This window comes from Spermophilus citellus, assembly GCF_964194105.1.
Source record: "Spermophilus citellus genome assembly, chromosome: 1".
Lineage (NCBI taxonomy): Eukaryota > Metazoa > Chordata > Mammalia > Rodentia > Sciuridae > Spermophilus > Spermophilus citellus.
Genome location: NC_138182.1, coordinates 158634709 through 158653387, shown reverse-complemented (window position 1 = coordinate 158653387; position 18679 = coordinate 158634709). Strand labels below are relative to the sequence as shown.

At 35.9% G+C, this 18679-nt stretch overlaps 1 protein-coding gene across 11 annotated transcripts in view; it reads right to left on the bottom strand.

The window, feature by feature from the left end:
• NSD1 (nuclear receptor binding SET domain protein 1) overlaps nucleotides 1-18679 on the bottom strand; it is a 144154-nt gene that overhangs the window by 17372 nt on the left and 108103 nt on the right. For all 11 annotated transcript variants that reach the window (XM_081279332.1, XM_081279337.1, XM_081279333.1 and 8 more), the window contains 4 exons: nucleotides 12000-12200; nucleotides 10885-11064; nucleotides 4008-4164; nucleotides 1889-2094 (listed from right to left, as the gene is read on the bottom strand). In XM_081279332.1, the coding sequence (XP_081135458.1) occupies nucleotides 1889-2094; nucleotides 4008-4164; nucleotides 10885-11064; nucleotides 12000-12200 (744 nt within the window). The remainder of the gene's footprint in view (nucleotides 1-1888; nucleotides 2095-4007; nucleotides 4165-10884; nucleotides 11065-11999; nucleotides 12201-18679) is intronic.

Sequence of the window (18679 nt, the reverse complement as noted above, 5' to 3'; positions counted from 1 at the left end):
CAGTACCCTCACTCATCTTCCTAGCTGTGATCACCCACCATTTGTATTTATATATTTAGAGTTGTGGATAGATAGAATGCCTTTATTTATTTTTTTGCAGTGCTAAGGATCAAATCCAGTGCCTCACATGTGCTAGGCAATCGCTCTGCCACTGAGCTACAGCCCCAGCCCTATCACTTACCTTTTAACAGTCTCATACTCTGTATCAGAGTCTGAAGTTTTTAAAACTCTCTCTCACCATTCAACTTAACTTTCCTTTCAGGCAGCCAGTACAGTGCTCTCTGAACCCTGTACTAAAACTACACCAAATACTTAACCCAACAGGGTAAATTAAATGTGTACTTCCACATATGCTGCCTGTCATACAACATTTAAGGACATTTAGGTCCTCACAGTCAGTGCAGAAATTAAGAATTTAGATTCTGGATTCCATCTGCTAGCATTAAAATCCCTTTTCTACCACTTACTGACACTGGGACCTTAAGCCAATAATATAACTTTCAGGTGCCTCAGTTTCCAAAATACGCAAAAATCTGGATAGTATATATTTTGCAGGGTTGCCACAGGACCAAAAGCAAAGTAGCACTTAAGAAAGTAGCCATCATCCATGGCTTCAAAACTCCAGTACCTGGCTTAGCCATGCCTCATCTTGCTCAGCCAATCAGACATATATCTACTACAGCCATCACTGCCAGTATCTATGTCAGATTCCCCCACAAAAACATACATTTCTAGAAGACGAGAAACATAGCCAGCCTCTGGTACGCAAAGAAACAGGAACATCTCAAAACTGCAGCAGGCTCAAACTCAGAGCCTTCCTTACATTATACCTTCTCCCATATCCTTGATGGGGACTACCACTGTGAAGGCCATGATGTTGGTCACAGGTTACTGATGATCTGAGATAGCAAGACTCTAGACTCAAGTTCTTATTAGTATTAGTACTGATACACTTTACTGTATTAGTAATGAATATGGATAGCCCATGCCTCAGGACAAAAATAACATAGCAAACAGGTGAGGAACTACTAAAATAACTGAAAAATAACATGAGGCAAACAGAACCTTTATTACATTTATTCCCTGTACACATTACACCCATTCCCTATTCATTAAGTTTCATCTGCTTAGAATCTTGTTGCATCCCACCAGGAATTTTCACTAACAGCCATATTCATCTCAGTTTGCAGACAAAATCTTCAAATTTAATATTCAAACAGCAAAAGATACATGGCTTTTCAAAGGACAGCTATAGAAAGAATAATTACCATTGATTTGATTACCAACTACGTGCCCTACAGGTTTACTTTTATCATCCACTGAGTAATCAGAGCAACATTTTCCCTTCATATCATAAGAGAATGCCAAGGCTCACAGTTGTCTTAACCATCTTATAAGTGGTAAAACTACTGCTGTTAATACTAAGGAACCTCTTTTAGCTATAACTGCCCCCACTGCCATCAATACTAGGCTACTTTACAAAAATCAAATGGCTCTATAATTTTAATTCCTTTTATATTTTCTATTGAATATTATTTCCTCTCAAAAAGCTAAAAAGGAAAAAGAAATGAAACAAAACCATCTGTGGGTTTGCAAGAGATCCAAGTTTTTAAAAAGAAAACTGCAATGTTTGTTCTATAAAACATACCCGAACTTCATTTCTTGATATGTAGAAAACAATCATTCTTGAGCGACTACAGTAAGGCAAGTTTAGTTAAAATGAGTTATGTGAGTCACTTTCCCTGTCAAATCCTACAATGACAACCACATAAAACCCCAGAGGTCAATAGAAAGCTGTCAAAAAGAAGAGTTTTGTGAATTCTAAAAGACAGCAGATGTTCAGGCAACAGGGGTCTCTGTTGGCCTGAGAAATACAAAGGATAGTTACCTTTTTTATATGTTCCATCCACTCCTTTGCCCATCTTATCCTTGCTGCTCACATCTCCCTCCATGTAAGGAAAGACTCGGGCCTGATGAGTCCACAGATAGTCATTGGACCCAAAGAAGAGCACAGGGAACTCTCCCACATCATGTCTCATCTTATCAATATTGGAAGGAACAGCTCGAGGATGGCAGATCTCAGCTGGCCACCACCTGGGAAAGGTGAAAACAAGGGGAGAAACCTCTAAAAAGCTGCAAGTAATATTAAAAAAAAAAAAAAAGTCCTGCTTTAAGACAGGAGTAAGAAAACAACGACTGCCTGAAAGTCCAAGCACCTGGAAATCTCTCAAGATCATTAGAACACAAACAAGTATTATGTGCTGGAAGCCTGAACACAAATGCTTACAACTCATATTCATAAACTTCCTGAGACCCAAGTTATTTGATTTGAAGGAGTTTATTAAAGAAAACAAAGGGGTTGGAGATATAGCTCAGTTGGTTGAATGCTTGCCCTTGCATGCACAAGGCCCTAGGTTCAATCCCCAGCACACACAACCCCCCAAGAAAGAAAGAATACAGAGAAACAAACAAATGTCTATGACTATAATGTTCTTTGAATGAAAAACAGGAAAAAAAATTGAATGCTCAAGGGATTGACAATAGTAGTCAAGGGAATGACAATACCACCAAATACAATGACCTTTACAAGGGTAACTTTTCAATAATTAACAGGATACTGAATAATTACATTAAAAAATGGGGGGAAGGGGCCTTACATGAATACTACCACTAAAGAGAGACAATTTGGCATTAGCTATTAAAAGCTAGACCCTCTACCAAGATACTTAATCCAGAAGCCCCAAGAAGCTCCATTGCATGGAAATCAAGAAATAGCACTAAAATAAGTATAGGAGAGCAGTGAACTATGAGTAAACTGGAGTATAATAATAACTGCAGTAAATCTCAGGGATCTAAAAATGAAAAAGTAAATAAATCAACAATAATTCTTTTAACCCAATACAGTGGTGAATGCCTGTAATCCCAACTACTCAGGAGATTTGAGGCAGGAAGATCACAAGCTTGAGGCCAGCCTCTATTCCAATATAAAATAAAAAGGATGTGCATGGGGGGTAACCTCAGTGGTAGAATACCCCTGAGGGTCAATCCCCAGAACTGGCAGGGTTGGGAAGATTCTTTTTTCTTTTCTTTTTTCTTTTAATATTTATTATTTTTTAAAGTTATCGGCGGACACAACATCTTTTGTTTGTATGTGGTGCTGAGGATCGAACCCGGGCCGCACCCATGCCAGGCGAGCGTGCCACCGCTTGAGCCACATCCCCAGCCCAGGAGATCCTTTATATAAAAGTTTACAACATGTTAAAAAAAAAAAAATTTAACATGTATCAAACCTATACAACAAGGTAAAGAAATAAAAAAAACTCAAATTCTTTACTATTTAGAAAGAATATAAGTGCTCCTGTTATTTTTTATTGACATACAAGAACTGTACTCACCCTACTGTGCCCATTCATTATATTTTAAAATCATTCATGTTATATTCTGTGCATTTCAAGTTCAATAAAATAATTTTAAAAAGAAAAAGCAAAGGGCTGGGGGTTGTGACTCAGTGGTAGAGCACTTGCCTGGGATGTGTGAAGGCCTGGATTCAATCCTGGGAGGGAGGGAGGAAGGGAAGGAAGGAAGGAAGGAAAAAAGGAGGGAGGGAGGAGGGAGGGAGGGAGGGAGGGAAGGCAGGCAGGAAGGAAGGAAATAAGAAAGATTGAGCAAAAATGAAACCTGGGCATAAATTATAAGGATAACTATTTGGTGAGAAGAAGCACTGCTGGGTATTGATGTCTGCAAGTAAATATATTAAACCATTAACTCCTATTTGTGAGATTATAGGTTTGTTTTTATTAGTGAACTTTCTATAGAGTGCATATAGTCCTATAACTGTATATCATAAGTTAACATTCTTAGAAAGAAAAATTAATTTGGAGGGGAATTGTCTTATTAGGAAAATATTTTTTTAATATCTGAGAGGTCCCAAGAAACAGGTTAGTAAAAACAAAACAAAAACAAACAAACCAAATCACTGAGTGTCATTATCCTTTATGCTTACTCACCTGTATCGTCCAACTTTTACCCACACGATCTCCCTGTAGTGTGGTTTTTTGCCTGCCTTACAGTCATTGCAATACCAGTTTCCTTCAGGGATATCAATGTTCAGGCATTCACGATGAAAAGCAGCAGGGCAAGAATCACAGCACAGAAGGCTGCCTCCTGTAGAAATTTAAAAAAAAATCAAAACCAAAACATGCATTTATCTTCAAGGTTGAATACAAATACCCAGCTCAAACAGCTTTTACTTGGCTCCTAACCAATTATTTACCAGCCTAGTCAAGGGCTTAATAATTTAATAAATGACCCAGAAACACTTTTCTACAAGAATATTCCCATTCTAATATTCCTAAGCTCCCCTTGCAACGAAGTTTGTTAGATTAATAGATAATAAACATGAGATCTTATTGGCCATGAGGTAAAAGGTAAACATGAATGTCATGTGTAGCTATATATATATATAAATATTCTTTAACCTCTCTAGAAGACGACACATCAAATGATCATGTTAAAAAAAAAAAATACTAGTGGGGCTGGAGATGTGGCTCAAGCGGTGGCACGCTCGCCTGGCATGCGTGCGGCCCGGGTTCGATCCTCAGCACCACGTACAAAACAAGGATGTTGTGTCCGCCGATGATTAAAAAATAAATATTAAAGTTCTCTCTCTCTACCTCCCCCTCTCTCACTCTCTCTTTAAAAAAAAAAAAATACTAGTTTAATGGGGCTGGACTTCCAGCTCTAAGACCACATGACCTTGGAGAATTTACTTAAAACACAAACACACACAAACACACACACACATTTAGTTGCAGATGGACAGAATACCTTTATTTAATTTTTTTTTAATGTGGTGCTGAGGATCAAACCCACTGCCTCACAATGCTAAGCAAGCACTCTACCACTAAGCCACAACCCCAGCCCAAAGGGGAATTCATTTTGTTTACTGAGCTGTAATTTCCTTAATGGTAAGGTATTTTCTAAAATGAACAAAAACTATATGTGTTTGAGAACTAAACCAGGTTATAAATCACCTAGCGGTATGTGACAGATGTGTAAACTTTAATATATGACATGGAGATCCATTATATTAAATGTAATTATCAAACAAATTATATCACACACACACACATTTTGTGTAATATGTAAATAATATCATGAAATAATAAGGACTGTAATCTGTAAAACCAGACATCTGCCACTATAGTATCTTTAAATTTCGCTGGTAGGGCTGGGGATGTGGCTCAAGCGGTAGCACGCTCGCCTGGCATGCGTGCGGCCTGGGTTCGATCCTCAGCACCACATACAAACAAAGATGTTGTGTCCGCCGAGAACTAAAAAATAAATATTAAAAATTCTCTCTCTCCTCTCTTACTCTCTCTTTAAAAAAAATAAAATAAAATAAATTTCGCTGGTAACAATAAACCATAGGTACAATTGTGGTTTACTGCCTCAATTTCAGTTTATTTACCCCTCCATCAAAATTCTCAGAAACCAGGCTAATTATTCATATATATTAGTAGTAATAACATTTACTTCTTTAAAGATTATGTACTAAAAAATGTTCCATAATGTATGTATTTGATTCTGAAATCCACATGCTTGAGAATTACAAATTAGATATTTCAGCTAAGGGAGATTATTGGGGTGGGGGTGATGCTGTGGATAGAACTCAGGGCCTCAAGCATGGTAGGTGAATGCTCTACCACTGAACCATGTACACTTAGTCCAGGAAGATTCATATTTAAGGAATACAACAATTGTAATACCTGCCAGATAAAACTCTTAGCCTAAAGGGTTAGTGAGGGGTAAACCTTTGGCAAGGAATATACCAAGTTTATTCATTCTAACTGTGCCATTTTATATCATTAAAATCTTCCTAAAAACTTGATTTTGTGGCACTTTCCCTACATAATTTCTTGCCATGGTAACTTTATCGTTTCTTTAAATTATCTAGATCACACTGTTATAGATCATGTACAAAATGGAATTTGTCCCAGGTCTTCCAATGAGGAAATAATATGAAAAGAAATCTGAAGTGAAGAAAAAAAAAAAAAAGTGAATAATGGCCAACAGAGATGTGGGAAAATGCTGGAAAGCACATAAGTTCTGAACAAAAGGACAAAATAGGATGAGCTGTGGGAGAACCTGAAGGAGGAAACCAACAGTATGAGTGTGAACAGATGGATTTGAGCTCAGCAGGAAAGTGTATCTGGTGGGAGTGAAAGAGATAAACAGGAGGGAGGGACAGAGGGAGGGGAGAGAGAGAGACAAGCAGAAAGAACAAGAAAAACCTTACGAACTATCAAAAGCACACAAAATATGAGAAAAGTGATATTTAATGGTAGAGGTCAAGAGAGAAAATGAAGTTTAAACATACTGCTGAATTCTAAGGTCTGTTTTCTTTTAGATTTATTATCCTTACACTCCTGGATAAGCATCTCACCTTCAGTTCTCTCCTTTGCACAAGGGGTAAGGGTGATGGGAAATGTTGAAACTATTCATTTCATAATTTGTAACATCAGCATCATCATTTCTCAGGCTTTGGGGCCTCAGATTTTACACCCTTGAATTATATAGAAGGCCAAGGTATTTTGTTTATGTGAGAGACAATGAAGATGATACACACAGACACACATACATATTGAGATATTTGCCAAGTAAAAATTAAAACTAAGAAATATTTTAAATATTAACTTATTCTAAACAAATCCATTATGGTATTATGAAAAACATTTAAATAAAAACATTTTTACTGAAATTAAAAATACTGAGAAAAAATATTATTTTACTTTTTTGGCAAATATATATTAACTACACTGCGTTACATATATTGTTTGGTTGATGTACATGAAGAAAATTTGGTTTCTTGGAGATATATAGTTGAATTAGAGTATTTTACTGTCCAAACAGATTCCATTCAACAATTGTGGATAATACTATTTTGATAATACACTGAAACACCATAGGCGTTTTGGTAGTTGTGACTTGGAATCTGAAAGCATATTAACAAACTCTTGTTGCCATTACACTAAAATTCATCAATCTATCTTATGTATGCCTTCTAATACATGGGTTGATTACATGAAAAATACTAGTTGAGTCATATATGTCTTCTAAATGTTGACCTCTTTCGTATATATTACTAAAGTATCCCATTTTTTTTAGTATCACTATGATCTCATCAGTAAGACTAGGATGTTCAAGGATGTAGATGATAATTTTTTAACATATTTTTTAGTTGGACACAAAGCCTTTATTTTACTTATTTTTATGTGGTGCTGAGGATCGATCCCAGCACCTTGCACATGTTAGACGAGCGCTCTACTGCTGAGCCACAACCCCAGCCCCCTGATAATTTTGTCAGTAATTCTTAAAAACTAAAAATGATGTTTCATAAGTAATAAACATAATTAAGCTGGATGTGGTGGCACACACATGAAATCCCAGTAACTGGGAGCTGAGGCAGGAGGATGGCAAGTTTGAGGATAGCCTCAGCAGTTTATTGAGGCCAAAGTAACTTGGATCCTGTCTCAAAATAAAGAAAAACGGTTATGTATGTAGTTCAGTGACAAAGTGTCCCTAGGTTCAATATCCTGCTCCCTTGCCACAAAAAGATAATAAAGCTTGAAACTGAGGTACATGATTGCTTTAACTCAAGACAACTATTATTATGCCACAGAACTGCTTAATGTATACTTCCTATCCCACCACATAGAACACTAAAACAATGTTTATTTTATGTTCAGAATTTAATAAAATTTAAAAATTTTTCTTAATTATCAAAGAAATCTTGAAAATTTATCAACATGCCAGCAATTTCACCCACCATTGGTTTATACTATCTGTGCAAATGTAAAATGAAGTACAAAAGGCAAGTAGCAATCTTGATATTATTATAGACTACACTTGAGACTTGTTGCTCCAGCTGTCAGAAGTTTCCTTGGAAATTCAGTAATCATTACTAGATCTGAAACTATCTCATGAATTTCATCCCATAGTGGAATTAAAAAGTCTAAGGCTGGGTCTGGGGTTATGGCTCAGTGGTAGAGTACTTGCCTAGCATGCGTAAGGCACTGGGTTCAATCCCCAGCACCACATGAAAATAAACAAATAAAATAAAGGTATTGTGTCCATCCACAAAAAAAATTTAAAAAAAAAAGGTCTAAGGCTGAAACTTTCATCTTCCTATGTCCAAGAAACACAGGTGGTAAAATGACACAGACTTCATCATTTATCAGAAGACAATTTCATAAGGAGTATGCTTACAAGGAATAGGTTATTAGTCAAACAAAAAAGGACGTAGTACATAATAAAATTTTATGTGTAACAATCACAAAACTAATGCATCTTTAAAAAAAAATCAGTGCAACTGTCTTTTTATGTTAAGAGATTCATATTATATATTCATTCCCGTATTTCCACAATACACACATATGTATGTACAAAAATACCAAATTTACCCCATAAATATAGTTATTATGTCAGTTGAAAATAAAATATTTTTTAAAATCCCTATACCAAACTTTTATTTCATACAAATATAATCGTACTGAACACTATTTTATTTGTTCCACATTAGAACCACAGTTTGAGGCTACAAATAACTATCCTGATGAAACTCCTTTCTGTAGGTTTCTTTTCCTTAAATTATCTATCAGGTTACATAAATTTCAAGGGCAGAAAACAGAGGGAAGGAGGAAGATCAGGAAGGGGGAAAAACGAAAAATGCCGAAACAGATAACATAAAGCAGTTGTATAATTATTTGGGGTAAAGAGGACTTTAACACTATTTAAAATATCTAAATTTCTTGAAAGGGATATAATAATGTCTTCTCCATCGGATGTAATAGAATTCTTTGGAATTCCATAAAAAATTAGACTCTAGTTCTTTGGTTAGAGGGCATATACATCTGGAAGAAAGCAGGTAAAGTAGCAATGAAGAAAGTTTTTAGGAGAAAATCAAACAGTAAGGGAGACTGAGAAAGAAGTCAGTCCCAAATAAAGGCAAAAAGTTAAAATAAGACCAGGGATCATTTAAACTTATTTTCTCATTGTCCAAGGGATACAACCACGTTTTCATTTAATCTATACTATTATAATATGACCATTTCCTAAGGAATGGGAACTGTATTTTATAAATAGGAATCCCAGTCATTCCAAGTCTTCCTAAAGCAATATACCCCCAGGAGAAAAGTCAGAATTCAAACTTTAGTTTTTAGATTCCAAGTATACTGTTCATTTTATTGCTTCTGTTGAACCATTTTAAAATCAGTCTCTCTGAACATTCCTAAGCAGCAAAGTATTCACGGTCAATAAGCAGATATTCAAAAAACTAAAGTTAGAGAAATTGTTTTAAAAAAACTAACCAAGAAAATTCAGCCAACTTGAAAATGAATGAAAAAAAACTAGATATGAGTTTTCCATAACCAGAGATAGTGCAGCAATGTTTACAAATATATCCAAATCTTGTGTTCTATAATAACCCAAGATATCATTCTATCTCAAGCAGACCACTGTGTTCTTGAAAATTCCTCTTAGAAGTTCAGGCAACCAAGACAAAAATCAAAATGTGAAATTCAGACCTATAAAAACCAGTTAATATATCAGTTTTAAATTTAAAATTTCTTAAATATAAAATAGCAAAAATTAGGTGACAAAGGAAATAAACAGGAAACAAATTGTGAGAGGACTAATGTACTCTCTGTAAAAATTGGTGTGGGTCAGTGGAGTTTTCCAAAATTATAAGATTTATTTTATCTTCACCTTACAAGATCTTTTGAGAATATAAAGATATATTTATCTAAAGAAATCATAAATTCCTTCACTTTTTTTTTCTTTAAATTCAAATGAAATTGACTTAAAAAAATAATTATATGATACCATTAACTGGAATTGTTTCTGTCAAGATATCTATCCTTCTTTCTGCTGATGCACATAAATGTCTAAAGCAATACCACTCAATAGTAAGCAACGTTGGTCTCCCCCCGTGCATGATAGGATCTGGGGTGATTACCCCCTACTTTCCTTACTGCCTCATCATATTAACAAAGACATACAATATTCAAAATAAAAAATTAAAACTTTTAAGCCATGCACAGTAGTACGCACACCTGTAATCCCAGCAGCTGGGAGGCTGAGAAAAGACAATCACAACCTCAGCAATTTAAGGAGACTTTTGACACAAAAATAAAGGTGGTGTGGTGACACTTGCCTGTGATGCCATTGATGTGGAAGGCTGAGGCAGGAGGATCACTACTTCAAAGCCCATCTCAGAAAATTAGCAAGGCCCTAAGCAACTTTGTAAGTTCCTATCTCAAAATAACAAATTAAATGGGGGCTGTGGTTGTAGCTTAGTGTAGAGCACCTGCTGAATGTGTGAGGCTCTGGGTTTGATCCTCAGCACCATTTATATGTCAGTTGACAACTTTTAAAAAATTAAAATAAATTAATAAATAATAAAAAGGGCTAGGGAGGGGCTGGGGTTATGGTTCAATTGTACAGCGTTTGCCTGGCACATGCAGGGCGCTGGGTTCGATCCTTAGCACCACATAATAATAAAACAAAGATATTGTGTCCAATAAAAACTTAAAAAAAAAAAAATCGAAAAAGTGGGAGGCTAGGGATGTAGTTCAGTGGTAAAGTGCCTCTGAGTTCAGTCCCTAGTACTAAAAACAAATTAGTAAATAAACAAACAAAAATAAATAAATATCTCCCTATTAGGCAACACCACCAAGTTTTTAAAGTTCTGCTATTATCATTAATTTGGGGCATTGTCTCCTAATATTTCTTCCAGTGGCAATGTGAGGGAAATTATTTTTGTTCCAGTTAAAACACAGGATTAATACCCTTTTAGAACACTCATGTAACAAAAAGTCATCTTACCTTCTGAGCATACAAAACACCAGCTGACATTAACATGCTCATGATTTCGACAGCCCCGCCTAGGGGTAAAGTGATTAGGGCAGATGATACTATTAGATGCAAGGATCTTTGACCCAGCAGCCAGACAAAAATCATTAGCGTGGTATGCCACAGGGCAGCGGACACAGCGCATCAGACGACCTAAACAGGAAAACCAGGGAAGAACAAAAGAAAAACAGATTAAATACTAAGAACAATGTGAATTATTCAGTCTATTTGCTACCATTGAAAAAATGTCAGAAAACAAATTAAGACACACTAAGACGGGCTGGGGATGTGGCTCAAGCGGTAGCGCGCTCGCCTGGCATGCGTGCGGCCCGGGTTTGATCCTCAGCACCACATACCAAAAAAGATGTTGTGTCCGCCGAGAACTAAAAAATAAATATTAAAAATTCTCCTCTCTCTCTCTCTCTCTCCTCTCTCACTCTCTCTTTAAAAAAAAAAAAAAAAAAAAAAAAAAAAGACACACTAAGACAATAAATCCTAAATGTACAATCAGCCAAGAAAAAAACTATGATGGACCCTCAATGCTGTATCCAAAGAAGTCAGATCCCATAACTGTAAACAAGTCTACCTCACCAAAGAAAGCTCTACCCAACCACTAACTGACTTTAGAAATCCTGGAATCTGCCTTAGACTAAATAAATGAGACAGAGTGATAGGACAGCAATGATTACATGGGTACTCTGTGGTTAGTCTTCCAAGTAAATGCACCCCTATCCAACTCTTCCAAATGAAATACATCCAGTAATATACTTCAACAACTAAAACCTATCAATAAATGCAATCTACACAATTAAAACAATTGAAAAGAAGATAGTTAAACATAACTGAATGCAGTAACTAGTGAATGCAGTCGGGAACTATATCTCATATTCAATGCAAATAGATAAAACTACCATATAATGACAAAGGCTACAGAACACAACCTGATGACGAGAAACTAACCTATTCCTCTTCTATTCTCTCTAACTCTGTCTAACTTATAAGAGATATCAGATACGTTTCAGATTGCATTCCATTGCTATTGAGACTGCGATCTTACAATTAGACTGGTCCTCATAAAAAACCCATACCTTTAGATGCAGAAACACTGGCTGGATTAGCAGCATGGCAGGTTATACAGATGTGGAGGGAGCACCGAAAGCCCTTGTTCTGCATGACAGTTGGTGGGTATTTCTGGACACATTCTTCATGGTAAAATTTTCCACACAAAGGCAAAAGGCACCTTTTAACATCTTCCCCACTTTGCTTACATACAAAACAGGTATGGATTCCTGGGAAGTCAAAAGAAGAAAACTAATACTAATTAAACAATTTACCCCAATAATGAACCAGTAGGGTCAAAAGTTAGTAAGGAACTTCATAATAGACTCATTAGGCTGACAATATGACAACATATGTTAACAGACATGATTCAATCAGTTGTATAACAGTTGAAAGAGCATTCTTTAAAAAAAAAAAAATAGAAACGTAAAACCACACAACTAAAGTCTCGTCTATCCAATAGATCCAACAGTAACTTTATAGAAAATAAGGAAGAAGTTAAAGGGATACCTAGAGGATGCAACCAACCAAATTTTATGTTTTGTTTATTTTGTTTGGAGTACTGAAGATTGAACAAAGGGGAATTTTATCACTGAGTGAAATCCTTAACTCTTCATATTTTTATGTTGAGACAAGGTCTCACTTATGTGCCCAGATTGGCCTCAAACATGTGGTTTTCCGTCCTCAGCCTCCCACGTCACTGGGACATAGTACCTAGCCAGCACACTAGATTGCAATTAATGAAACTAGAGCACAGATAATACAGTACTGGGGCTCAGTGGGGCAAGCCTGTAATCCCAGCAACTCAAGAAGCTAATGTAGGCTGTGGTTGCGGCTCAGTGGTAGAGAGCTTGCCTAATGTATGGGGTACTGGGTCTGATCCTCAGAACCACATAAAAATAAATTAATTAAATAAAGGAAGGTAACGTATCCATCTATGACAAAAGCATTAAGGCAGGAAAACCATAAATTTGAGGTCAGACTGAGAACTTAGCAAAATCCTGCTTCAAAATAAAAAATGAAAAGGATTGGGGATATAGCTCACTGGAAAAGTGTCCCAGGGTTCTATCCAGAGAACTTCTACTCCCGATGCACAAAAACAGTAGAGAAAACAGAGTTCAACAGGAAAAAGGGCCATCACTTCAATGAATAAATAGCATTAATAAAATAGGGTGAGTCAGGCAGTATGGTTAAGAGAAACATTAAAAAAAAAAAAAAGCAGGGACCTAATTTAGATCTTTATTCTGAACACTATAGAAAGACATCTTTTTAAAAAATAATTATTTATTTATTTATTTGTTTTAGGTAGACACATTATTTTGTTTTTGTGGTGCTGAGGATCGAATCCAGTGCCTCGCACATGCTAGGCGAGCGCTCTACCACTGAGCCACAACCCCAGCCGCGAAAGACATCTTTAAGAAACAAAACAGATATCTTTGAGACAAATGGATAAAATCCTAAAGACACCTGTATAGATGACACATATTAATTATTGCATCCTCTAATGACACATTGCTTTAAAAAATTCATAGAACTCCCCCCAACCCCCTAAATCTGAGGGTGTGGCTCAGTGATACAATGATTGCCTGGAATATGCAAAGTGCTGGGTTTGATCCTTGCCATGACAACTCAGTGAAACTCTTGTCTCTAAATAAAATGGAATGACATAAAAATCCCCTATTATGGAGGGAACTATGATACTGATTAAACAAGATTTCTTAGATACAATACCAAAGAACAGACCATAAAAGGAGTAAATTAATAAATTGGACGTTATCAAAATTAAAAGTGGGGGGGTGACGTGGCTCAGTAGATGAGTATCCCAGTTCCATCCCCAGTACCAAAACAAAACAAAATAGGGTCGGGGAACATACCTCAATTCACAATACCTAAACTGTGGAACCAACCTAACAGATGAAAGGATAAAGAGACTGTGATAGGGCTGGGGATGTGGCTCAAGCGGTAGCGCGCTCGCCTGGGGTGCGTGCGGCCCGGGTTCGATCCTCAGCACCACATACAAAGATGCTGTGTCTGCCGAAAACTAAAAAGTAAATATTAAAAAAAAATTCTCTCTCTCTCCCCCTCTCTCTAAAAAAAAAAAAAAAAAAAAAAAAGAGAGAGAGAGAGAGAGAGACTGTGATATATATACACAATGGAATATTACTTAGTCTTAGAGCAGAATGGAATTATGGCATTTAATGGTAAATGGATGGAACTGGAGAACATTATGTAAAGTGAAATAAGCCAATCCCAAAGAACTAAAGGCCAAATATTTTCTGATATGCAGGTGCTAATCCACAATAAGGGGAGGAGTGGGGGGTAGTGGTATTTTGAACTAGAGGGGAATGAAGAGCATTAGGGTAGGAATGAGAGTAGAATGACTCAGACATTATCACCCTATGTGCATATATGATTACATGACCTGAGTAATTCTACATTACGGACAACCAGAAGAATGAAAAGTTATACTCCATTTATGTATGATGTGTCAATATTCATTCTACTGTCATGTATAACTAACTAGAACAAATAAAAAAATAGGGCTGGGGATGTAGCTCAGTGGTCGAATGCCCCCGAGTTCAATCCCTGGTACTGTCCACCCCACCCCGCAAAAATGTAGTTCTAGTTCTATATGGTAGAAATCTTCTGAAATATATGGGGAAAATGAGGCAGAAAGATGATGATTATTGAAACTAAATAATGAATACATTCAGATTTCTTATGGTGTTCTTTCTTTTTATGTGATTTCTATAATAAAAAATTGATTTTGTTGTTGTTTTTTGAAGGATTTTCTCTCTCCAGAACATAGCATTGTTAGATGCAATCAATGTAAAGAAAGACTCCAGGCTTAAGAAGCAGAACAATCTGAATGCAGATCCTGCCACTGGTATTTTCTGGCATAAATGAGATTATTCAAATCACCTATCTCATATACAAACAACTGAGATCACTCAGCTAATTAAAATTTTAGGAAAAAGTTTTAAATATGTATTTGTAACAAGTATACCATTGCCTGACACTAAAGAGGTGTCAGCTATTAACAAATTAGAGCAATCTATATAATAACAGCGTGGTTGCCCTATTGCAGAAAAACTAGGGTAAACCACAAGCAATAAGAAATTACTTTCTTGGGCTGGGGTTGTGGCTCAGTGGCAGAGCGCTTGCCTAGCATGTGCAAGGCCCTGGGTTCAATCCTCAGCACTACATAAAAATAAATAAATAAAATAAAGATACTGTGTCCAATAATAACTAAAAAATAAATATTTTTTAAAAAAGAAGTGACTTTCTCTTCATACTCTATTATTTTTACTAAAATGAGTAAAAATTCAAATTCTCAAAAACAGCCTTTTGTGGGGCATGGTGGCACAGGTCTGTAATCGCAGTGACCAGGGAGGATAAGACAGGAGGATCATAAGTTCAAGGTTGGTCTCGGCACATTAGCAAAATCCTGTCTCAAAATAACACATTAAAAGTGCTGGGGATGCAGATCAATGTTAAGGCACCCCTAGGTTCAAACTCCTGTACCAAAAAAATAAAATAAAGCCTCTTGCTGGGTGCACTAGACATGCCTATAATTCTCCAGATAATGAAGAGGCTGAGGTCAGGACAACCTCAAGTTAGAGGCAAGCCTGGGTAACTTAAACCCTATCTCAAAATAAAATTTTAAAAAGGGTCTGAGGTATATCTCAATAGTAGAGTGACTTTCTGTTCAATTGACAGTACTGGGGAAAAAAGAAAACAAAACAAAAAATCTTTTTTTTTTTTTGAGAGAGAGAGAGAGAGAATTTTTAATATTTATTTTTTAGTTATCGGCGGACACAACAGTATTTGGTGCTGAGGATCGAACCCAGGCCGCACGCATGCCAGGCAAGCACGCTACCGCTTGAGCCACATCCCCAGCCCCATAAAAAATCTTAATAATAATAAAATAATAACAATAATTTTAAGATTTCCAGGACTATTATGTGACCGTCTAAAGATTTCTATAATAAAAGGCAGGTTTTGTTGTTTTTTGAAGGACTCTATCTCTCTGGAACATAGCATTGTTAGATGCAATGTAAAGAAAGACTCCAGGGTGCTAGGGTTGTGGCTTAGTGGCAGAGCACTCACCTTGCATGTGTGAGGCATTAGGTTCGATCCCCAGCACCACATAAAAGTAAACAAAATAAAGATGTCATGTCCATCTACAACTAAAAATTAAAAAAAAAAAAAAGAAAAAAAAAAAAAAGACTCTAGGCTTCAGAAGCAGAACTACCTGAATGCAATTCCTGCCAGTGGCATAAAAATCCCTATTATGAAGGGAACTATGATACTGATTAAGCAAGATTTCTTAGAAATAATACCAAAGAACAGGCCATAAAATGAGTAAATTAATAAATTGGACATTATCAAAATTAAAAACTTCTGCTCTAAGTAATAAAAGGCATCCCAATAAATCACCAAGTCAAGCTGCCAATTTATCAACCACATGATCTTACATATAGAAAAGCCTAAAGACTCCACCCTAAAATTGTAAAGTTGCAGAATAAAAAAAGAACATAAAATAATCATTTTAATTCTCATGTTAATAGAGAATTATCCAAAAAGGTAATCAAGAAATCAATTCCATTTATAATTATTATAAGAAAACAAGATACCTAGGATTACACTTAATTAAAGAAGTGAAAGGTCTCTCTACTAAAAACACTAATGAGTGAAACTGAAGCGAATACAAATAAATTGAAATATAACCCGTTTTCACACACAATAATAAATACTGCTAAATGACCACATTACTGAGTAATTCAACGTCATTCTTAACAGAAATGACATGGGCTAGGTTATATCGCTCAGTTGGTAGAGTGATCGCCTTGCATGCAATGCACAAGTCCCTGGGTTCAATCCCCAGCACAACACAAACAAAAAAAGTATTAACAGAAATGGCAAAAATAATCCTAAAATGTGTTTGGAACTACAAAAGATCCTCAATAGCCAAAGCAATCTTGAGCAAAAAGAACAAAGCTGGAGACAGACTATAATTAGACTTCAAATGGTACAATAAAGCTATAGTAACTAAAACAGCAATACATTGGCATAAAAACAGATTCACAGAGAAATGAAACAGAATAGAAATTCCAGAAATAAAATGATATATTTATAGCAAACTGATATTGACAAACGTACAAATAATACATATCAAGGAGAGTGTCTTTGATAGATGGTGCTGAAAAATTAAATAACCACATGTCAAAAGTTGAAACTGGACCCCTATTACTCACTATATACAAGTCAGTTCAAAGGGGACTAAAAATTTATATATTAAATCTAAAACCATAGAAGAAAATGGACATTGGACTGACTGAGCAAGGATGTTTTGAGTATAAACCCAATAGCACAGGTAACTACAAATGCAAAATCGGACTATATTAAACCAAAAGGCTTCTGCTCAGCAAAGGAAATGGTCAAGAGTGAAAAAACAACCTAATAAATGGAAGAAAATATTTGCAAACATATATGAATTGAAGCAATTCAATAGAAAAGACAAAAATATCATTTTAAAAAGGAGCCGGGTTTGTGGCTCAGCGGTAGAGCGCTCGCCTAGCAAGTGCAAGGTCTTGGGTTCAATCCTCAGCACCACATAAAAATAAATAAAATATTGTGTCCAACTAGAACTAAAAAATATATATTAAAAAAGAGCATGTTTTAAAAAATAAATTTAAAAAATTTAAAAAGGGCAATAGACCTAAGCCTCAGGAAAGTATAAATCAAAGCCACAATGATAAATCTTTTCACATCCTAGAATGGCTATTATTTAAGACAAAAGGAAAGGCTGAGATTATAGCTCAGTGGTAGAGTACTTGCCTAAAATACATGAGATCCTGAGTTCAATCTCCAGCACAGGAGGTGAAAAAGGGACAAAGGGTAAGTGTTGACAAGAATGTGGGGGAAAAAATATCTTTTACACACTGTTGATGGGAATGTAAACTAGAACATTACAAAAAACACTATGGAGGCTTCTCAAAAGATTAAATATAGGGGCTGTGGATCAATGGTAGAGCATTCGCCTAGCATGTGAGAAGCACTGGGTTCGGTCCTCAGCACCAAGAAAAAATAAAATTATTGTGTTCATTTACAACTAAAAAAATTTTTTTTAAAGATTAAACAGAACTACAATATGATCCCAGAATTCCACTGTAAGATATCCAAAGGAAATAAAATCAGTATGTGAAGAGGTGTCAGCCCTCCTGTGTTTACTTTTTTTTCTTTTCTTTTTCTAAATGTTTTGGAAATGGGGACTGAACCACTGAGCTACATCTCCAGCCTTGAGATAGGCTCTTGCCTTGAATTTGGATCTTCCTGTCTTGGCCTCTTGAATTGTTTGGATTATTGTGCCATTACTGCCATGCTATATATAATATTCAAAATATGCCACTGTGCCATTATTGCCATGCTATATATAATATTCAAAATATGGAATCAACTTATATGTCCATCCACAAATGAATGGATAAAGAAAATGTGGTATATATACACAACTACATCATGAAAAATGACAACATGAATGGAAGTGGAAGACATTATATAAAGTAAACAATCCAGACAATGATTGACAAATATTGCCAACCAACTCCTATAAAATCTAATTAAGCTGCCCTTAAAAAAGTAGAGAATAGAGCCACAGGGGACATCCTAAAAGGGAGAGGATGAGGAAAGGTCAGTAAACAGATAG